The sequence below is a fragment of the Ambystoma mexicanum genome, chromosome 11 (genome assembly GCF_040938575.1).
Source record: "Ambystoma mexicanum isolate Mex_15411 chromosome 11, UKY_AmexF1_1, whole genome shotgun sequence".
Lineage (NCBI taxonomy): Eukaryota > Metazoa > Chordata > Amphibia > Caudata > Ambystomatidae > Ambystoma > Ambystoma mexicanum.
This window is the reverse complement of record NC_090934.1, coordinates 1,454,846,648-1,454,870,077: the sequence shown is the minus strand read 5'-3', so window position 1 is coordinate 1,454,870,077 and position 23,430 is coordinate 1,454,846,648. Positions and strand designations below refer to the sequence as shown.

The following is a 23,430-nucleotide window of genomic DNA, read 5'->3' as shown; positions in this document are numbered from 1 at the left end:
CCCCCTCATCGGCTGCGGAAAAACTCCTACATACCTTGGACGTCAAGAGAGCTCTAAAATTTTACCTTCATCGGACTCAGCAACTTAGATCTACGCAACAACTCTTTGTTGCATATGGTCCTTCGGCGAAAGGAAAAGCAATTTCAAAGCAGGGATTGGCCCGATGGGCTCCTCGACGATTGCCTTCTGTCATTCAAAAGCGGGGAAAACCGCTACAAGGGCGTCCGAGAGCTCATTCCACAAGGGCAACTTCGTCGTCGACAGTGTTGTGGGCAGGAATCCCGCTGACAGACATTTGCCAGGCGGCGGCATGGTCAGTGCCTCACACATTTACCCGCCACTACTGCCTCGAACGGCAGCATGCGGACGAAATACAAATGGGAAGAGCAGTCTTACGCCATATGTTTCAATAAGGTAAGCCCTTTTCAAGAAGGGTCTGTGCTTATTTTGACACATGTATATATGGATGTATATAAGGATGTATATATATATTTATATATGTGTATATAGGTTTTGATCTGTACATGTACTGTTGCGTATTTTAAATTGGCATCCTACGTAAGCGTGGTTCGCTATACATATGCTTAGGAGGGTGCCGGATTGCATTCACACCTCCTCTTTTCAGGATCACTGCTGTGCATTCTATTCTAAGCATGTGAATCCATGAAAGATCCAATGCTGGAGAAGGGAATAGTTTCTTACTTGTAACTCCATTTCTCCAACATTGGTATATTTCATGGATTCACATGCGCCCGCCGGCCTCCCCGGAATGCAATCGTCTTGTATATCTAGGTTTCACCCCATTCTGCTTTGGAGGGGTCGAAATCTGAAGGGAGCCGCGGGGGCGGGGCATTTATACCGCTACGTCCTAGTGGGGCATGCGTGCGTGGGCCCAAAACAACGTAAGATAGGACACAAAAGTGTCGAACGTTTTCCTATGGGAAACGGCTTTATAAGCGTACCGAGGGTTCCCAGTCTGTCGACGGGGAATATTCTAAGCATGTGAATCCATGAAAGATACCAATGCTGGAGAAATGGAGTTACAGGTAAACTATTCCCTTCCCAAGGGTAGAAAGGATCTTTGGATCCCTTTTTACGTTTTGTTAGGTGAGTCCATGAGACCTTATGTGGAGTGCGGGGGGATAATAGGGTATCCCCTTCTCATTCTAAATGTAACATTTATGTAACAAGGATAATCTTAGCTTTAATGGCTCGTGGTAGTGAACCTTTTTATTCATTCGGTGTGCCTTTATCGTGCGCAGCCTGTTTCCACACCCCGGTAATAGCCCTATGGGTGCTCATTTTACAAAACAGCCCCTGCCTTCTTTTTACGCCATTTTAGTGGTCCTAGTCCTTTTCTGTTCCTTACCCTGACATCCAGGGCAGGAAAATCCTTTGTGTCACTTTTGTCTTCGGCAGGAGACCTCAGTCAAGCCGGCCCAGGCTCCAGAGAGTCTGTGAAGGCAGGAAGCGAGGAAGGAGTCCAAAACGCTGCAGCCCTTTGTCTTCCAGCCTGACTGAGAATCCAGTTCAAACTGGGAGGCTGGCTTTCCTGAAAGGACTGCCAACGCCTCACGTTTGAATGTTGCATGGCTGTTTGATTCGCTGGGTTCCTGCATAAAAGTCTAATCATGGAAGCTGAAGAGGTAGTTGACCACTGGAACTGAAACCGAAGAGGATGATGTAGAAAATATGGCTGAGATGATTTCCAGCGACCGGAGAGCCTGCTGTGTAACCAGAGCCTGCTGTTACCCTTCATTCCAATCAACCTGGGGACTCCGAAAATGACAAATCCGACCCAGAGCCCTGTGAGACCCACCAGACTCAAGACAACCTGCTTTTTGAGCCATCCCACGTCATTCTGTGACCTTGCAGGCTTGCAATACCCTAATACCCTGGGACCTTGAGCCATTGTGCGATGCATGATTTACCGAATCTTGCTGAAACTTTGTTATCATCCTGCTGGACCTCCAGAGACGTGAATAGTGTCCGAAAAGTCCCCTTGTTAGGCAGAATTGCATGCAGTACCCTGTGGGACCACCACATACAATTAGGAATGGAGGTGTAAGTCAACCCTACGTTTGGTATAAGTCTGTACCCGTATATTCCCTCCTTCCCGGAAGAACGCGCTCGTCATTCCATTCTTCAAGGAGGGTGATCGGCTAAGTCCGGCAAACTATCGCCCAATCACCCTCCTTGACATTGGCGGCAAGGTCTTCATACAGTTACTTCTGAGAGAGCCAATACATTGGGTGGAGTCAAGGCAGAGTCTATCATGCCTCCAAACATGGTTTAGAAAGGGACTGTCCACCAGTCTTAATGGTTTAATCTTTAATCTGGTAAGCGAAAGGACAAAGGAGAAAGCGGATACCCCCTTTTTGGGGCTTGGGTAGATCTATCCAAAGCCTTCGATCATGTGGATAGATCCCTGCTCTGGCGAAAACTATACAGCTGTGGGATTCCAGACTCCCTGTTAGCAATGCTAATCGACCTGCATAGAAACACCACCATAAGACTGCAGCTGGACGACCAGGGCCACACGTCAGAACTAATACATGTCTTTAGAGGGTAAGACAAGGCTGCCTGGGAGCACCACTGTTCTTCAATCTTTTCCTGTCAGATCTAGGAGCTTTTCTATTCTCGTCCGCGTTGGCCAGTCCAGTGATAAATGGAAGGAGGATACACTGGCTGGCCCACGCTGACGATATAGTACTATTGGACAGGTCCGCAGTCGGCCTTCAACGTCTCCTAAATAATCTCGGGGAGTATGCCAGCCTAAATGGGCTCTCAATCAAACCCTTGAAATCGAAAATTCTAATCTTCAAGCAGCCAAAGAACATTGGTTATGGTAACTGGGTCTTGAATGGGAAAGCCATCCCCTGTGTTGAAGAACTTCTATATCTGGGATATAAGATATTTGCCTCCCCTGCAAATAATAAAGTCAACACTGCAATTATGGAGAAAGCTGAACAAATAATACGGCAAATGAAAAAACGAAATGCAAAGTACTGCAGATTTTCCATCCTACCTCTAATCAGATTTTACACGGCCAAAGCGATCCCAGTTCTACTCTATAGCCTTGAAGCAAAACCATCGCTATGTCACGCAAACTGGAACAAACTGGATGGCCTCCTATGGAAAAAACCTCTGGCCCTCCCGATGTGCACCCCAATTTTCGAGCCTACGATTTGAACTGGGCTTAGCATCTCTGTGGTGCCGAGCAGACTGGAAACTCATCACATTATATCACGAAATAATCACAGCAGAGAAGGACTCACTCTCTGTGGATGTGAATGAGCATCTTGAAAACTCGAGATCTCAGATACTTCTTAGCCTGGAGAAGAAAATAAGAGAAATCCTGAATAGGCTTGAGCTGAACTTGGAAACCCTAGTGTCAAATCCTTTGAAAGTTAAAAGATCACTAGAAACAAGCGACTGGATAGACCCAATCGCTGGTGTGAGATCTCTTAATCCCCCAAACGTACTACTAAAATTGGAAAAAAAGATGGGCTGCTTACCACGATACCTACACAAATTCCCAGACAAAACAGTGAGAAACAACTTTCTAAGACTGAGGCTAAACATCGCCCACACCGGGGGAATATTGGTAAAAGAGAATCAGGAGGACCAGGCAAAAAAACTCTGTGGACAATGCAAATCTCCCTGTAAACCATCACTAAGACACTTATTAATGGAGTCCGAAGGCACCTGTGAAGCCAGATTGTTGTTATTTAGGAGATTTGTGGCGAAAGAGGAGGGCCTAATATCAGAGTTTATTTGGGACAGAATGATAGTTGGACATGGGACCATGCTAACAGCAACAGTAGTACAAGTCTTGAAAATAAGTACCATCATGACATAAAGGGAAGACGCTTGCAATATGAAAGACTGCTGCTATGTTATGGCTGGTTCCCCTTTTGGCCCTAAGGTCTCTTTTCTTTTCTCATTTCTTTTTTTTCTTTTCTCTCTTTCTTTCCTTCCTTTTTCATTTCTCTTCTTTTCCTTTTTGTGGCTGTTCTGTGAAAATGCTTTTTGGAAAGGTTTTGCTTTTTAAAACCAAAACAAATAAATACATTTAAAAAAACAAGAAAATAAGTCTGCACCACACAGTTTTTGGTAGCGAGCTGAGCAGCCAGGCTTATCTCAAGAGTGAATGTGATCAGTACAAGACGTTACACAGAGGTCTTTCAATCACAGTGGTTCAAGTAGACACTTATACTCAAGGTTTCTTAATAAAACACTTATTAATTTATTACACAATCACTTGGAAAACATTTCACTAGAAAAAGGAATCTTAATATTCTAAACCAATACACTTCAATACAAAACTCCATGATTTTGCGACACTTTGAGTTCCCCTGAAATAGGAGTCAAAATGGCAGATCAGTTATTTAGAAGTCCGCAAAAGGGACAAGGTAAGTAGAATAGATCACATATACTTATTCGAAAGTGCAAATAGTTTCAGTTCACCAGAAGAGTTCAGTTCAAGTCAATAGGCCTAGGCCAGAGTCAATGGGCTAGTGTTCTGGATAGGAAGGAGTAGTTCTGGTAGCAAATGGTAAAGTCTTTGCGAAAGTTCTCAGAAGTAGTTTAGGCGAAAAAGAATCATTTGCTGGATCACAAGCTGATTAGGCCTGCAAGTTGGGAAAGTTTCACGAATCTTCACCGCAAGAGTGGTGTTCTCTCAATTGGGTTGGCACAGTACCTTAGTATGAAGAAACACATGCAGCTAAAGTCCTTGGTTCCTGGCAGTTCCTGCAGATCTCACTGTTCCTGAGCCTCAGTCGTGGGGACAAGAGGGAGGACATCGGGGGACTCCTGCACTGCACGGGATTGTCGAAAAAGCAAAAGAGATGGAGTCACTTCAGTTCCTGTAGCTGTAGATTAAAGCGCACAAGCTGGTGTCCCTCTCCCTGGTTAATCCTAACCAGCCTTGAAAATGGTATCCAGGTGGCTTACGAGTTGATTGGTCCCACCAACTCAAAGGAAGAAGTCTTCCTTGAAGGGGCTTCTCTGTCGAGATGAACTTGGCAATTCGGACCTGCAGCAGGGCTTCACCAGGCAAACCAACGGTCCAGGAGTTGCAGCAGCTGTCCTCTTCCAACTCGTCTTTGGTTTTTTCGTTACAGTGGTCGATTCTACTTTCCAGTCCAAGACACTCCCCTTTTAAACAGTTTTCTCCTATTCATTCCAGCTTAGCTGCCACTCACCCAGCAGGGTGGCTGTCTTTGCCAGACAGTCAGCCGGCCAATCACGCCACAGTGCATTTGGGTAAAGGTGCACCAAATGAATACAAGGTATCACTGCCACCAGCCATTGAAGGTGAACTTGTCCCTGTAACAGTAGTTTTAGTGTGAAAGGGGATACATTGTTTCTCCAGCATGGGGTCTGGCATGGATTCACATGCTCATGAATATTCCCCGTCGTCAGGCTGGGAATCCTCGGTAAAGAAAAAAACCAGTATCAGTTTCGTTTCTGATCTGTCTTTCGTAGTAACAACCAATCACTGGTCTCTGCGTCATACTGACCACAGCCAATGACTGCCCTCTACCTAAGCACCGCCTCTGGCAGCCATCTTCAGATTTTTACCGCACGTTCATGTGTTGGGATCCTCGTGCTATTGCTCTCGAGCGTTAGTGCTATTTTTCGCGCTTTTTCACAAAAAACTTCGATTCTTTCGGTCAAAAGAGCCTCAAGCTCCACCGATCCTACATCCGATCAACGGGGACCCGTGTCGGATTCGTCTGTGCCCCTCAAGGGTGAAGATTTCGTCGAGCTACACTTCGGAGGACTCCAGAAGCTTCTCAGGCCGGTCTCGGAGATGGCCCAGGAGAAGGGAAGCTCGACGCCCGGAAAGCTGTTCAGGGTCTGCCCTGGATGCCAGCTGCAGAACGTCTTTAAGGAGGACGAACACTCTTTCTGCCTTTACTGCCTTCATGAGGACAAGACGCACGTGGAGAAGGACTGTGCGTTTTGCGGCAACATGTCGGAACGGACCATGAAGGACCGCCATCAACGTCTCGCCAACTGGCTGGAGGGTAAGAGCCCGTCTGGCGAGAAGAAGAAGAAATCCGAGCGGTCTTCTAAGACCTTTGAGGGCGCCCCGGCGACGGGGGCCCAACATAAGGCTAAGCACCGCGAGTCCGCTGGCACCGGGAGCGCCGAACGGTCGGGCTCTACGGGCGCCAGGCAGGGCGCACCCTCCCCGGCACCATCAACCACGAGCCAACGCTCTGGGTCGGGTAAGAGGAAGGCCGAGCACCCGGCGAAGCTCCTGGAGAGGCCCCGGTCGAGCTCTAAGGCAGAGGAGGAGCGTGGCAGTGCCCCCTCCCTCAAGGATAAGGCGGTGAGCGCACCTAAGGTGGTGAAGGCCTTGATCCATCCGACCAAGCCCTCTATCGAAACGGTCGCGGCGGCCCTGGCTCAGCCTGTGGAGGCTGCACCAGTGGTGGCGACCTTGGGGCCCAGAATCTCCCTGCCTCCTCGGAGGGAGTCTTCTTTTGTGCCCATCGATAGGACCCCCGTGAAACCCTCCGTGGGGAAGAAGAAGGGGGGGCAGGGCGTCGTCGTAGATTCGGCCTCAACCTCAGAAGAGGAGCTGATCGAGGTCTTAAGCCACGGCCTAGGCGTGGAAGAAGGCCAGCCCGTCGGAATGGACCCCGACGCAGGTGACGACGACGACATCGTCGAGGATACCGACGGGGCCCCTGCTCGCCCGTCGGACTCCCCTCTGCCAGCGCCGCAAGACAACTCGGCGGCCATTTTGTTGGCCATACAGTCCTTATGCTCCGAGATAAGGACGAGGCTACCGTTACCGACGGAGGAACCTCTCCCGTCGGGGGATCCAGAACCGGGACCTTCTGGTGTTCCCCCTACCAAGAAAAGAAGGATCCATCCACCACCTCCTTTTCAACCGTCGCGCCCCGTCCAGCCCTCCTCCCCATCCACCCGAGGGGATGATACGGGGACTGACACGGCAGCGACGGGTACGGACGACGAGGCATACGACGAGGATTTTCCGTCGTCGCCTCCCGCCAGGGCTTCTCCGCCCGACGAGATCGGATCTTTCCACTCCATGATCTCCAGGGCTTCCGAGCTTTTCCAACTCTGCCCTGAGGAGAAGAAAAAGGAAGGCTTCCTTTATCAGCGGCGCGAGGCCAAGAGGAAGACGGTCCTCGCAGTGCCTCTGTTGGACGACATTTGGGATGAGGGCCTTTCCCTCCTCAAGAACCCTTCCACGACGCCAGCTAGAAGAGACCGGTACGAGAAAAAGTACCGGGTCCCGGACACGGCCCCCCTGTGCCTCCGGGCGCAGCCTACCCCGGATTCCGTCGTCTCCGCGGCAGCCAGGAAGAAAGCGGGGGGGGTGCGGCCTCCACATCGACTTCCCCGCCGGACGGCGAGGGAAGGAAATTGGATGCTATGGGACGTAGAGTCATCTCGTCGGCAGCGACGACGATTAAAGCGGCCAACGCCTTGGCTATCGTGGCTCGCTACGACAGGGAGCTCTGGTACAAGATAGCTCCCCTGCTGGATTTTCTGCCGGACGACAAGAGGGCGGAGGCCCTGGAGATCCTGCAGGAAGGTGAGGTGGCCTCGGACCACGCCATCACCGTGGCGACGGACATCGCCGACACTGGGTTCCGCCAGCTGGGCAACGGCGTTTGCCTTCGACGTCGTGGATGGCTCAAAGCTACGGACTTCCGGCAGGACGTCCAGACCAGAGTCCTGGACATGCCCTTCGACGGGAACAATCTGTTTGGGAAGACAGTGGACGATTCCCTTCAGGCCATCAAGGCGGATACTGAGACGGCCCGGGCCCTTGGAGTTCTGCAGCAACGACGGACGCCCTTTCGGAGCAGCGGAGGCAAGGGCGCCTCCAAAGGTTCCGGCGGCGGTTTCGCTTCCTACCGTCAAGCGGCCCGCTCGTCGTCGCAAGAGGCCTACAGAGGACGAGGCAAGTCTAGCGGACCCCGCCGTCGCCGCCAAGGAGGTCAAGGCGGCAAGGCCGCGTCCAAGCAGGATTGAACCGGCCGTGGGGTCGGGCCCCCACCGAAGCACTCCGGTGGGAGGCCGGCTGGCGGGCTTCGTCAGCGTGTGGGAGTCCATCTCCACCGACCGTTGGGTGCTGGACGCCCTGGCCCGGGGCCACGCGCTCGAGTTTCAAAGAAGGTGCCCGCGCGTCCCCCCCGTGGCCAGGAAAGAACTTCACGCCCCTCAACTTCTCCTGGAGGTAAAGGCGATGCTCAGGAAGGGCGCCATCGAACTCGTCCCAAAGGGGCTTCGGGGCTCCGGAGTCTACTCGAGATACTTCCTCGTGAAGTAGAAGACGGGAGGATGGCGCCCCATCCTAGACCTGCGACGTCTGAACAAGTTCATCAAGGCGCAGAAGTTCCGGATGGTCACCCTCCAGCACGTCCTGGGTCAGCTGGAGGAAGGAGACTTCCTATCGTCGTTGGATTTGGAGGATGCCTACTTCCACATTCCCATCCTAAAGGGGCACCGGAAATTCCTCAGGTTCGTGGTCCAAGGGCGTCATTACCAGTTCAAAGCCCTTCCCTTCGGACTACGGTCGGCACCCAGGGTATTCACCAAGTGCCTCGCACCGGTGGCGGCGCAGCTGCGCCGCGAGGGGATTCACGTCTACCCCTACCTGGACGACTGGCTCATCCGCGCCAAGACGAGGGAGCTCGCCGTGGTCCACACGGCAAGGACCGTCCAACTCCTCACGGACCTGGGATTCTCCGTGAACTACGCCAAATCCCACCTGGTGCCCGCGCAAGTCGCACTGTTTCTGGGAGTGAGGCTCGACAGTGTCCCTTCTGGCCTCCCCGTCGGAGGAGAGGACCAGGACCATCTTGGGCAAGGTGCAACGGATGTTGGTGGCCGACGCGGCCAAAGTGAAGTCCATCAAGTCCCTCCTCGGGATGATGTCTTCCTGCATCTACCTCATTCCATGTGCAGGCTCCGGATGCGCCCGTTGCAAGAATTCCTGGATGCGCGCTGGATCCAGACGACGGGCAGCTTCGAGGAAAGGATCAAGCTCGACGAGAGCTTCCGACGAGCGATACGGTGGTGGGGCACCCGCGCGCATCTGACGGCGGGCATGGACTTCCAGGCCCCAGCCCACCAGGAGACTGTGACCACGGATGCCTCCCTGGAAGGGTGGGGAGCGCACACCGAAAATCTGCACGCAAGGGGACTCTGGCTCCCGACGGAGAAGTCCCTGCATATCAACGTCCTGGAGCTCCATGCAGTGTTTTGGGCCCTCAGGTCCTTCCTTCCGTCCCTCAAGGGCAAGGTGGTGAGGATCTTCACCGACAACACCACCACCATGTTTTACATCAGGAAACAGGGCGGAACCAGGTCCCCAGCGCTGTCCAAGGAGGCGCAGGACCTGTGGCATTGGGCCGTCGCCCAAGGGATTTTTCTGGTGCCGTTTCATCTGGCAGGGATAAAAAACACCATCGCCGACTCACTCAGCAGGGAGCTGCGCTCGTGCCACGAGTGGGAACTACGGCAGGATCTGGTGGATCGCCTCTTCCGACGGTGGGGCACACCCCAGATCGACCTGTTCGCGACGGCGACGAACACCACTGTTCGCCAGCAGGTTTCCCCAGACAAGGAGCATGGGCGATGCTTTCTCGTTCCCCTGGGAGGGCCTGTTCCTCTACGCGTTCCCTCCTTTGCCTCTGCTAATCCGGCTCATCAACCAGCTCAAGAGGTCACGGTGCAGGATGATCCTCGTCGCACCTGCGTGGCCGAGGCAGATATGGTTCCCGGACTTGCTGGACTTGTCAGCGTCCCCGCCGATCAAGCTGCCGGCGGACGCGGATCTACTCTCCAGGGAAGGAGGCGCCATCCTCCACCACGACCCGAAGTCGCTGAACTTGCAGGCCTGGCTCCTGCAGCGCTAGAGTTTGGAGGATACGACATACCGGCCGATTGCAGAGAGGTTCTTGCAAAGGCCAGGGCGTCCTCGACTCTTAAATGCTACGGACACAAATGGAAGAGGTTCTCTGTCTGGTGCCGCGCACAGAAGATTAACCCTCTACGGATTACGGCTCCCCAAGTACTGCCGTACCTGCTGACGCTGGCCAAAGCTGGTCTGGCACACGCGTCCATCAAGATTCATCTTGCTGCGATCTCCCGATACACCAGAACCACGGGGCGGACGTCCTTGTGGTCTCATCGTCTGGTGAAAGAGTTCATGAAGGGACTGTTCAGATCGTTCCCGCCGGTGAAGGCTCCGGCCCCGGCGTGGGAGCTCAACGTGGTGCTGACCAAGCTCATGGGACCTCCGTTCGAGCCTCTGCACTCGGCCCCGTTGAAGTTTCTATCGTGGAAAACAGCTTTTCTTGTGGCCATCACCTCCGCACGACGAGTGGGAGAGATCCAGGCCCTTTCCTGCAAGGCCCCGTACTTGACTTTCCACGACACGAGGGTAGTGCTCAGGACGCACCCCTCCTTCATGCCCAAGGTACCGTCGGACTTCCATCTCAACGAACCCTTGGTGTTACCTGTGTTCTTCCCGTCGCCTTCGTCGCCGGCTGAGAGGACTTTGCACTCGCTGGATGTAGCTAGAGCGCTGAAGTTCTACGTGGACCGCACGAAGGGTTTTCGGAAGACGTCACAACTCTTTGTGAACTTTGGACCTGTCAATCAGGGAAAGGCTCTCTCGAAGGCTTCCATCTCCAGATGGCTCTCCGGCTGTATCATGTGCTGTCACCGGTTGGCAAACCGACCGCTGCCTGGCCGTCCGAGAGCCCATTCCACCAGAGCGATCGCAGCTACCACGGCGTTCCTATCTGGTGTGCCCCTGCTGGACATATGCAGGGCTGCTACGTGGAGGTCGACGCACACCTTCACGAAATTCTACTGCGTCGACCGGGATTCCAGGGAGGAGTCCAGGGTCGGCCAAGCAGTGCTGCGCAACCTGTTCGCCTGAGGTGAGCCTGGTGAGGAGGTAAGATGCTTAATGTTGAGTTGATGTGATGCTTGATGTTGAGCCTTTGCCACCTCCCGTGGTTGTGCATGTGTGTACTGCTATGTATTCTTTATTCATGAGCATGTGAATCCATGCCAGACCCCATGCTGGAGAAGGAACAAGTTACTTACCTGTAACTGTTGTTCTCCAGCATGGGTCTGCCATGGATTCACATGCGAACCCTCCCGCCTACCCCTCTGCGGCTCTTCACTTGGTCATACTGCCACTTCACGTGCTTCCAAATCTGAAGATGGCTGCCAGAGGCGGTGCTTAGGTAGAGGGCAGTCATTGGCTGTGGTCAGTATGACGCAGAGACCAGTGATTGGTTGTTACTACGAAAGACAGATCAGAAACGAAACTGATACTGGTTTTTTTCTTTACCGAGGATTCCCAGCCTGACGACGGGGAATATTCATGAGCATGTGAATCCATGCCAGACCCATGCTGGAGAACAACAGTTACAGGTAAGTAACTTGTTCCATCTCCCCAGCACTCCACATAATGTGGGGTGTGCTGGCTTCACAGAATAAAATGTAAAAGGGATCCAAAGATCCTTTGTACTCTTGGGAACTGTAGTTCTCTCAAGGTTAGCAAGAGAAAATTAAGAGGGGAACCCCTAGGGCAACCCAGCAACAACAGGCACTTATTGCCAAAAAGTTGTTAAAGAGGATAACTTTAAAAATACGCTATGGAGAGTCTAAAAAATGACACCCATAAAAAGAGTAAAAGATTCTGTGAGTGTGGAGAAAGGTTTCCACTCAGAGGTATTAACGAAACATATCCCACTTGTAAAGCAAAAAAGTTCTGGGTTGACACAGGTCAGGAAGATTTACCATTTCTATGAAAATCTTACCTAAGACTAATGAAACCCGGCATGCGTATTTACACTGCTTTTCAGAGGAAGCCCAAAAGCTCTGATAATGAGTCCTTTGAAATCCAATTCTCTGCATTTAAAGCACGTTTGCAGAGATGAAATCCAATTTAAGGCACAAGAGCAATACAAGGAATATAAAAGAGACTGGCGCTTACTGAAAGCTATTTCCCCAAAGATTGGATACTTCGGCTACAGACTTATAAACTACCCGGAAAAGTGCAAACTGTCAAGATTGCACATCAGGGTTGGCAGGGAAATCATCTCTATGCCGATGCTGCGTGAATTCAATTGGTGAGGTGAGCTGGCGCACCGTATCCACCCGCTGTCACCTGCTATCAAAGTGATTTACAAAAACAGGTACAAGCAAATCTGATTTTCTCATGGCCCAAATGCAGCCAGGCAATTTGTATTTTCAAAATAATCCCCAATGTTGATATTCCATTTAGGACTTTCTAGCCAGCTTCTGAATTGATATCCAAGAAACACGTTCTTTATCCAAATAGCACTGTCTCAGCCCTAGCTAATAACTCCTTAGAGTGTGGAATTTGGTTACTGGATTTCTCTGGCAAACTGTATGGAAAATATGAGCAAGCTGGACTGCTCTCTACAAGTAAATATAATTTCTCAAATGAAAACAGTCTGCATGATGTTTGTAATAGTGTTCCCTATTGGTTCACTTGTAAGTGACCTGGAAACCCATCTGTGTTCATTAAGCCGCTTTAGCTTCTGGTGCCTGCGATACTTGCTTTATTGAGGACTTTAACATTGCCTACTTCCTTCTTACTCGTGGTATGTTGTGAAATTTGGATTATGGTCCTCCCCCCTCCAAATTCATGCATATTTAAGAAGTTCCATTTTTAAGTACTTGTCATTGCAGCAATCCCAGCTGGTCGTAGAGTTGGAGTACTGCAAACGTTGTTGGTTGATGAACCCTTTGCTGTGTTTCAAGGCGAAACAGTAGTAGTTTATGGTCCATGTTGTTTTCCTCTACGCAGTCCTCTGGGTTTTACGCCATCCATATCACAGCATTGCTTAATTGCTATACTGTCGATGCAAAGCGTGCATTATGGTTTTATGTAGACTGAATCTGAGATATTTAGACTAGATTTGTTTAATGCTTTTTGACCATCAAAGTGTGGTAAGCCTGTATCAAAATGAAGTCTGTTTTAGTGGATCTCAGCATGAGTATTGTTACACTGTAGCCAAAATATCTTTGCTTGCAAATACTTAAACCGGGTTAACAAGAGGAATTATTGGCTCTGTTGCAGATTTTGGAAAAGTTATTCTGTGATGGGCACAACTGCTTAAATATTGATTGCACACCAAGAGTTTCAGGCATTGCAAGATGCATTGGGAAATGTGTTCAAAACGGCTACGTTTGAACTCTCTGAAGATATGTACACCCAACGGCTAGTCAGTGGCTCAGTGGATTCATGCATCCGCTACAGGGATCTGTGTTCGACCACTTTGTTCTCCACAAGTGATGGCATTCTCAATAATCTGGGGGAACTCAGGAGGATTCTGCAATTCCTGTGAAAGTCATCTTGGTCTGATTACATACCCTTTTTCTACTGAGATCGACTAAACGTTTTGAAACATTTTCACAGTCTATGCTGAATCCAGCCGCTGCATAGAGAGAATATACCTTTCGGGATCTGGTTTACAGCACTGCTCTACTCCTATTCAGGCCTATGTTACCAATTAATTGACACAACACGTACTGTACAAATGTGCAGTGCTTAGGAGCAGTATCAACATCTTTGTGATAACTGTACAAAATAATCATGCTACATCTCTGCCGTTTTGTGCACCACATCGGCATTGTTTCTTGAGACCCAATTTAAATTATTTTGTGCAGGCAAAATATTCGAATTAAAATTGGGAGCTTTTATGTCTTGCATTAGTGTTATTGATGTAAGTTGTGATGCATGTGTGTCAGTAATGTATGGGCACTAGGATGGGGTAGCCAGCCTTTGAAGCGGAAACTGTGGCTGTGAATTAGCAGGTGGGAGGGTCCTCCCAGGGGCAAATGATGTGCAGAGCAGGGTATCCGACATGAGACTGAGCAGAGGGGCTGTCTCCACTGTAGGCCGGTCTAAGAAGGGTAAGGGGATCACCAGCCATTTGTATGATCAAGAGTACTTTGTAAAATCTTTTTCTACACCCTGTATGTCATTGTTTCTCTTTCCCTTTGTGTCGTAGGTGGCCATTGCTGGAGCGCCCGTCACTCTGTGGCTCTTCTATGACACTGGCTACACTGAGCGCTACATGGGCGCACCTGAGCAGAATGAGCAAGGGTACTACCTGGGCTCAGTGGCCATGCAGGCGGAGAAGTTTCCCTCAGAGTGAGTCTGGTATTCTTGGGTAGCGGTTGAATGATGGGCAGACTATTTTCTTATATGCATATTGTTCTCGAGTGGGAGGTGGGGGTCGAGCATGGCAGGCAATGGCACTGGTGCTGGCCGGGCACAGAGGTGTATGATGGGTGGCAGCTGAGCTGATCTACACCTGGGTGCCATTTTGCTACAATTCTGAGAGAAGGCAGCGATTGTAATCCTAACGTGATTTGCTAGTCATTTAATAAAGGAGGAAACCGGGTCTTTAAATCCATTATTGTAATTCAGAAATGCAAGATAACAATGTGAAATAAATGCATGGGCATAAACATGATTTAAAAAGGGAATTTTTCATCACGTACCCTGATCATTTTAATGGGATGCCAAACGTGCTCCAGCCCCCCACCCGCCACTTAATTACAGCTGGAATCTCCATTGTTCTGTATCAGTTCAAAGGATCTCTTGGGGGATTTGGTGGAGTCCTTCAGTGACTTAATCCCCTTGTCTCGCCTCCACTATAAAGGACTACCCTGAGTCTCTTGGGCCAAGTATTTGTTGCATTGTTAATTCCTCATTTAGAGAGACCTCAGTTCCCACTAAGCTAAAACAGGCTTGAGTAACATTGATTTTAAAGAAACCCTTGCTGGACCCCCAAGACAGCCTCTCTCCAACTTTAAGGCCTTTTGGAATCCTATCAAATACTTGGTTATCGCCAATCTGTGTTTCGACTTGGTAGGGCGACTGAGACCGCCTTGCTAGATGCTAAAGATTCTCTTCTGCAAATAATGGACTGCGGTCAAGTGGCCCTGCTGATGCTTCTCAACCTCTCTCTGGTGTTTGACACAGTGACTATTCTTTACTGTGTCAGAGCTTTGGACTCAGCAGTTGAATGGCTACCGCCGTTCCTTAATAATCGCAAATCGTCCATTAAGGTTGGTCCACACACTTCGAGATCACAGCTAGGGGAATTTGGGTCCTTTAGGGGCCCTGCATCTCTCATATTGTTTTCAATATATATATGAAACCGCTGCATGATCTTCCGATTAATCCTGGCGCAATGTTTCAGAAATATCCCAATGCCACCGGCTGGTCATAGGTTTGGATCAGGACCCAGCTACTGATTGTGCTCGTATTCAGTCCACTTTTAAATTAATCGAACTATGGGTGGCCCAAAATTGGCTTGGGTTGAACTAATGCAAGACAGATATTTTGTTGGTTGCCTCCCCCTCGGTACTTTCTAAGTCATTACTAATTTACCCCAATTTTAAAGTAGGGGAACGTACTATTCAAGGCCAAACTAAAGTTAAATCATTTGGCATGACTTTAGACTCTACTTTATCCATGGCTCCTCGAATCAACCTTACATTGAAAAACTCCAACAAGATTAGCTCATGTTTCCATTATACTTCAGCGATTACATTGGCTGCCAGTTAAGACCAGAATCAAGTTCAAACTGCTTACTTTGGCTCATAAGGCCCTTTACAGCTCCTCTCCCATTAAACAGCAATTCATGTGGCTAGCATCTTGTAGAACGCAACGTTCTGCTTGCAGCTGCTTGATGTTTACCCATTGAACCTGTGTCCCCTACTCAAGCCCTTTAAGAAGAGGTAGCAATACTTTGAGGTAGATGGGGATGCAGAATATACGCAAACATCAATAATCAGACTGGCTCAGGAAGTTGACAAAGTAAGTCTGTTGTTTCAATATCAATTGTCCAAAACAGGGAGTACAACGAACCTCAACGAACGTACGCTCGATCTTCTCCCACAGCGAGTTTCATAAAAAGCACAACTTTTATAGTAAAAGCTTGTCATCATTGACTTCAATCTACGTGGCAAACTACAAAAACCTACTTGGGAAAGTGATTGGCTTAGAGGGAACATCTAGGTATACGTTCCATACTTGTCAGGGAAGTGATTGGATCTTCTAACATCAGGTGGGCAACTAAGCCCTCCTCTAGTGCAAGTCACTATGAACGTCATCAAATACACAACGTCCTATTGGTTATACAAACTATAGGGCGTACTATTACGTGGGCATCTATAATTGGTTGGCACCTTTGTCCCCTCTGTAATATTCCACACACAATGGAGCACGCAGGCTGGCACCCAGGTGCTGGTGGTCAGGTCATGACCATAGCTTCCCACCTAATTAGCCTGCCATCTATCATCGCTTTTGCCGTCTGCCAGTCAATTAGCCCTTTGATCATGGCCTTGCAAATGTCCTCCGTGCCTGAGAATAAAAGGGAGTAGAGGCATACTTTGTCTCTTGGTTTCGATGCAGCTCAATTCAGTATGTATTTTCATCCGACCATGTGACTGTAGACCATGTTTCAGAGCTTTTGCTGTATTTAAAATACTATTGTATAGGTGCGTTATGGATGCCTCATCATATCATATTAGATGATGAACCTCTGACGTCTTCGATGTTCTTGCTCCTCACCTCAGACAGGATTTTGTTCTTTTCACACGTTCTGTAGCTTCTGGATGAACGTTCAGGCTCATGGCGGCCTTGACTTCCTGGTGCTGGGCCTGCCAAGCCTTTCTTGAATTCACAGCGTCATTAAGTTGTTTTCCAACTGCGCCACACTGAAAAAGCCTTTCTATTCACTGGGTTCAGACTCTGCTGAAGTGCGTTGTGGAACATTCATATTCCATACATTCCTATGAGCATAAATTGGCGCATCGCTGCAATCTATTCACAACGTAGCCTGCCTTACGAATACTTTGTCTACTTGTGTTACTGTTTCTGTACAATTGTAAAGTGACTTGGCATTTTCTTCATCGTTTCTGTAGCATGAGCAGCTTCATCTCGAGCCCGAAATGTTGCTCATCTTTATCACCTCATCCTTGGATTCTATAGAATGTCTATGGTCTTCGGCCTCTTGCCTCTTTTCTGGATGCTTCAGCTCTGCTTTGCATGACGTCACCAGTTTTTTCTTTTGCTCATTTTTCACACTTCCTCCGGGATTTCATTCAAATGACCATCATATTGTTGTGAGCGCATATATGGCTTACTCAATGGGTACCTTACTTCCAAGATTCTTTTTGGTATAGGCACTTTCACTGACACTGCACTGTCTCACACTCTGGTTCCCAACATATAGGCAGCATGGGGGGGCAGAGCTTTGAGTGGGGGTGCCTGGCTCCACCTCTACACATCAAAGCATATCGGAGCATTAGGCAGATCCAGCCCTGTGTTGACAGCCATGTTATGGAATCGGCTTCCATCTGATCTCTGGAAAATTGACAGTCTCACTATATTTTGTAAAAAACTGTATTCTTCTAAATGCATAGACACGTCGGGTACTCTATTTTCTGCGGCTGTTGGGTTGAGCACGGTGAAACCTATTGGTAGTAGTGCTTCTCGCAGCATAAATAGAAGAGAATTACAGTGGTGTCAAGCACGGGATCAGTTTCTCCCTGATTATTTCAAAACAAGAGGAAGAACCTGGCTTTCCTGGCGAACATTATACTTTGAGAGGGCATTGTGTTGCAGGTATGGCAAGATGAGAGAGTAACATGCACAACATTTCATACGGCAAAGCTTCCAGACCTCTTTAGTTACACCTCATCTGTAAGCTCTGGCACAACACGCTATCTGTCTCCATCACAGTGACTCGAGGGGAGAGTAAAAGTGTACTTCCCCATTTTCCAAGTCAGGAAGTTTCCAGGCTTCTGCTCAAAGCTGTAGAAGGTTTACCATTGCTGGGAGTGTCTTGCTTTACTATTTTAAATTGATTTTCTTTCTCTCCCTCTTCTTTTCACACTTCTCAATCCCCCCTCTCCTGCTTTCTCCCATCCCCACTCCCCCCTCCCCACCCTCACCTTTCCCCCCCTCTCCCTTTCCCCTTCCCCTTCCCTTTCCCTTTCCCCTTCCCCCTTCCACTTTCCCCCTTCCATTCCCTCCTTCCCTTTCCCCCTTCCCTTTCCCCCTTCCCTTTCCCCCTTCCCTTTCCCCCTTCCCTTTCCCCCTTCCCTTTCCTCCTTCCCTTCTCTTCCCCCTTCCTTTCCCATGTCACCCTTTACCCCTCTTTCCCTCACCCTTATTCCCCTTCCCCTTTACCCCACTCCCCCCTCGCTTTTGTTCCCCCTTTTTCCCTTCTCCCCCCCTTATATCCCCACTTTTGTTTTTCTTTTTTACTACTTCTCGCTCTTAATCTAATTATTGAGATTCTCAAACCCATTTTTCCCCCCCTCTGTTTCATTGCACAGACCAAACCGCTTGTTGCTCCTGCATGGATTCCTGGATGAGAATGTTCATTTTGCTCACACGAGTATACTACTGAGCCTTTTAGTCCAGATGGGGAAGCCTTACGATTTGCAGGTATGGAATTGCTGTGGATTGCAAACATAGTGAATAAAATCCCCACAGTGTGAGAGAGCTCTGTTTTGCGACACTTTCCTCTTGTACGTTTGTTTTGACTATCCCCCATCCTTTTCAGATCTACCCTCAGGAGCGGCACAGCATTAGGGTCCCTGAGTCTGGCGAACATTACGAACTCCATCTCCTACACTACCTTCAAGAAAACCTGGGCTCCCAGATTGCTGCAATGAAGTTAATGTAAAATGGCTTTGCCCCAGACACTGGCTCACCAGCCCTCAACGCATCTGGGGATGGATTCCGCCCAGATGAGACTCGCTCTTTTCCAAGTGCCTCGCCTGATGCTCTGGAGCACTTAAGGATTTTGCACTATGACAGGCGGTGTGAGCCTTGAGGACCGAAATATCACACAAAGCTCTTGGCAAGGGTTTAAGAGCCAGGCTGCACTGAGAATATCACACAGCAGCAAAGTTGTTCATTTAGTGAGAAACTGCTACACTGACAGCGCAAGAAGAAGACTTTTCGTCATAATTTGTCTGTTGAATTCTGCAAATGAAGAAACGCAACTGCAAGATTAAGGAATCCACAGAAGGATATAATTGAATGAATCGGGGGATTGCTTTCCCTTGTGCAGCCTATTGTATTATGGAAACTGGTGTGTTGCATGGACTTCTGGCATCCTCACACTTTGACTCTTGCAATAGAAATAATGCATGCAACCTCATACTGGGGTGGAGTGGCTGCGGCCCTTGACACGAGGATGGCCATTGGAAGAACTATAGGACCTGTGACTCGAAATCCGGCTGCCTGACCTCACAGCAGGGTTTACTAACATTGCAGCCAAGCCTCTTGACATTGCAGTACAATTCACTGAAAAAAGCTGCTCTGACTATTTAATGTGTGTACATTTGAATTGCTTTAAACCAGTTATTTTTTGTTAGTGTTACGTCTGTCCTCACCGCGTGCTTTTGTCCATCTATATACAGACTGGTGAGGGGGCCCTCTTTTAGGATGAGGGTGTTTGTGTTGGTGAGGAGAGTGCTCACACTGATTAGTTTGGGAATGCAATATTACACTGGGTGTGCACTGCAAGACTACATTGGATGATTCTGTGCATGTCCCTATCATAATCCATATTAGAAGATGTATACGGGGTACATTAGGTGTATTGACAGCGGTTGGTGTTAATATCCTTCACATAGATTGTGTACCAATCACTAAAATGATGTGCTAAACAGTGGGTGATTGCCATTCCTGTGCAGTGTGCCCCACTCTCCTACTGTGTTCCCTGATCTGACTAAGATGACAATAGCCGTATCCTCCAACTCTTCTGTCACCAGAGAGGATAACGACTTTGACCCTCATTATGAATTTGCCAGTATCCTGCCTGTTAATTCCGGTTGGATACTGGCAAACTGATCCCACCGGTGCCTGATATACCGGCAATGGTGGGAAATCCCATAGGACTCCATGGACGGGCCGGTAATTGCAGCATTTATTTGCTGGTGGGGGCCAGATTTACAGAGGGCTCAGGGCTGGAGGTAAATCCACGCCCCCAACAGCAAACTTGTTTCCCTGGTACGTTAGAAATGCTGGTGCTGGAATTACCTGCAATTTTACCAGCATTTTGCCGTACAGGGGAAACTGTAACGAGGCCCAGTGTGTTAAGATTTCAAGACATCGCAACATTTGCATTTCCTGACTCTTTGGGTAGAAGCGTGGGAAGGTTTCAATGATTCTTTTAGCGTTGCTTAGACAGAAGATTTATTTTTTCCTGTTAAGTCTTTTGTACACTTAATCATTGTAAACATTCTTAAGTGAGTCGGTACTGTGGTGGTGTTGAACCGTTGCTGAACAAGTCCTCAGCAGTCCGACCTCACAACTGTGAGCAATAATATTGTGTTGTGAGCTCTTGACTGTATTTGTGTAGCACAAACCTAGCTCGGGAGCAACACACAATTCTGATTCACCACAAGGCTACACATATAATGGTTTGTAATTATCTGCAGCACCCAGAAGCCTCATTATAGGATCCTAACTCATATTCATACATCATTTTTTTGTACTACATGAAAAAAATAGCGTTTGGGCATTCTATTACTTAAAATTCACTGAATTACCTCTTTCCTGTGAATTTGAGTGAGGTTTTCAACCCCTGCAATTACAGTAGCCAAGCTTGTGAAATCTGTATTTACCAATCCTCAAAGCCTGTAACCCAAAATAAGCACCTTTTTAATTTTTAAAAACACCATCACATGCACTTATTTGGCATCTTTAACAAGTATGACCATGTTAACTTTGGGCCGAATTTACCATTTAAATTCGTCACAAGGTGGGATTCACCACTCTCGGATTCTCAGTTTGAGATTTGAATGTGACTGCACCTTTAAGCAGGCAAGAAAGCCAGCAAGATTCCAACAGTGAGAGTAAGAAAGGGCAGGAGGGGGGAGAGAATGTATTTCTGGGAATTGTGAATCTCTTTAGATCCAGGGTGTCCGACTCGGGCCTTGGGCCGCAACCATGATGGGTTTTCAGGGTATACCTTAATATTCAGGAGATACATTTAGAATCATTGTATGCAAATGTATCTTGTGAAAATTAATGTGGGATATCCTGAAGTGTCAACCTGTTTGAGGCTCTGAGTATCGACAACCCTAGTTTAGATTAATATGCTATGTATAGACCTCCACCTAGCGGTTCTTTTACTAGAAAGTAAAAGGTCGGTGTGGACAGGGCTGTGTCTGTCACCCTATAACTATCCTACTGGTTCAGGTATCCACAATGCTCTGAAGAGTTGACACCCTCAGATTTTTCGCCATTGTTCGGAGTGGAGGTGGGGAAAATAAAATATGATGGAATGGTCAACACCGTGCCAGCTGCAGGAATAGAGACCTAGTCCTGAGAGACAGCGTTGACTTTTATGGTTATTCTAAATTTATGATGCGGGTGCCCCAGTAACAACAATACTATTGGAGAAATCTCCTCTTCGGTTTTGTCTGTCCAAAATGTGATAACTTGTGGGCTCTACGCACAAGGTCTGTAACCATTGTCTTCCAAGAGACCACATAGAGGAGACTTGCCATGCTTGCAAGAGATGTAAAGTTAAAACATTTAAAAGCCTCAAACAAATGTCACTGATGGGTACAATAGTTCATGGATTCGGCTATAAATTGTAGGTGATTTATCTGCAGATTTTATGTTTTGGCTGGTTTACTGCAGAAAGTGCAGAGTAAGGGACGGCCTTGGTCTACCCGTCAATCACCTAAGCGCTCCCTCTAGCCTACCCTACTCTCCAACAGGTTGCAACAAAAGACTAGACATAGTTTTGCCACTTATTGCCTGCCACCTCATCCCAGCAACACAAGGGACAATATCAGAACGACGAACCACTGATGGACAAGGCGTTCAGCTTGACATGGGTGTGTGTCACCCCTTCTAAACTCCCAAGGGGCGTCCCAGTTAAGGGTGTAACGGTGGAGGGTAAAGACCAGCCTCTTTGTCTATGAGCCTTTGCGTTGCTCTGTCCTGCTACTTCTACTCTTTCTATTCACAAAACCCACTCCCACCCTAAATGGCGCTACACATCCTCACTCGCATCTACTCCCAGCGCCTCTCTATTTCTCAGACTCAACACTGCTATGCTTCTTCATCAAGCACTCTTTCTATCGCTCTTTGGAATACACAGTCTGTCTGTAATAAAACCTCCTTTGTCTCAGACTTCTTCCTTTCTCATCCTCTTGACCCTTACGGAAACCTGTATCTATCCCTCTGACTCTGTAACCCTTGCTGCCCTTCATGACGCTGCCTACACCTTCACCCACTATCCCTCCCTCACTGGCAGGGGCGGTGGTATAGGACTGTTTTCATCCTCCAAACTCCCTATCTCTCCCATTCCTCTATCTTCCACTAATTCTCCCTGATTCCAATACACTATCCCCTCAATCACTGCCACCTAGTCCGGTAGGTCAATTCTTCAAACACATCTCCCAACTAATTGACTCGCTCCCTCTCGATCACCACCTCATTGTCATTGGTGACTTCAACCTCCCCTCTCTCTCTGCTGCTCTATCCACTGACTTTAACTCGATTCTACTTGACCACTCCCTCTCTTCTATCCACTCTCTGCACACCTATTCAAATTGTAACTCCCCTGACCTTATTTGCATCTCCTCGCAACTCTCTGCCTCGAATATCTTCAAAGTGCCTTCTCTTTCGGATCACTCTATCGTCTTTCCCCATTCTCCAGCATGGGGTCTGGCATGGATTCACATGCTTGTGAATATTCCCCGTCGTCAGACTGGAAATCCTCGGTAAAAGAAAAAAGTTTCACTTTCACTTACAAACTGTCTTTCTCCTATAAACCAATCACTGAGCTCTGGGTCATACTGCCCCCAGCCAATGACTGTTCTCTCCCTAAGACCCTCCTCTGGCAGCCATCTTCAGATTGTTACCACATGTTCAAGTGTTGGGAGGCCTTGTGTTTTGCTCCGAGAGCTTTTCTACGTTTTCATGCTTTTTTGATAACAAAATTTCTATTTTTGTCAAATAGAGCCGATGTGCTCTTTCGTTCCTTTGACCGGCAATCAGGGATCTGTTTGTCGGCGTCTTTCAAGGCCCCTCAAGGGCAAGAATTGTTGAGTTTCATCAAAGATTCCAGAAGGCCATCGGGCCTACAACGCACCCCGGACCATGTCAGAGGAGGAGGAGGAGGGAGGCTCCCTCTTCAAGCTCTGCTCCAGCTGCTGATTGAGGAACGGGTTTGTGGAAGACAAACACTCCCAGTGCCTCTGTCGCCATCTGGACCAAACGGAAATGGATTGTGAAATATGCCTTAGGTTCTCCAAGCGCACTGTCAAGGATCATCACAGTAGGTTTGTGGCGTTGCTCAATGCCAAGGCCTCTACCCTGTG

General features: G+C 48.6%; 1 protein-coding gene across 1 annotated transcript in view; it reads left to right on the top strand.

Moving 5' to 3' along the window:
• The window catches only part of DPP8 (dipeptidyl peptidase 8), a 263,369-nt gene extending 243,903 nt beyond the window's left edge, over positions 1-19,466 (top strand). Inside the window, exons 18-20 of the mRNA XM_069625113.1 lie at positions 14,064-14,206; positions 18,412-18,523; positions 18,642-19,466. Of these exons, the coding sequence (XP_069481214.1) occupies positions 14,064-14,206; positions 18,412-18,523; positions 18,642-18,764 (378 nt within the window). The 3' untranslated portion in view covers positions 18,765-19,466. The remainder of the gene's footprint in view (positions 1-14,063; positions 14,207-18,411; positions 18,524-18,641) is intronic.
• Positions 19,467-23,430: the final 3,964 nt, after the last annotated feature.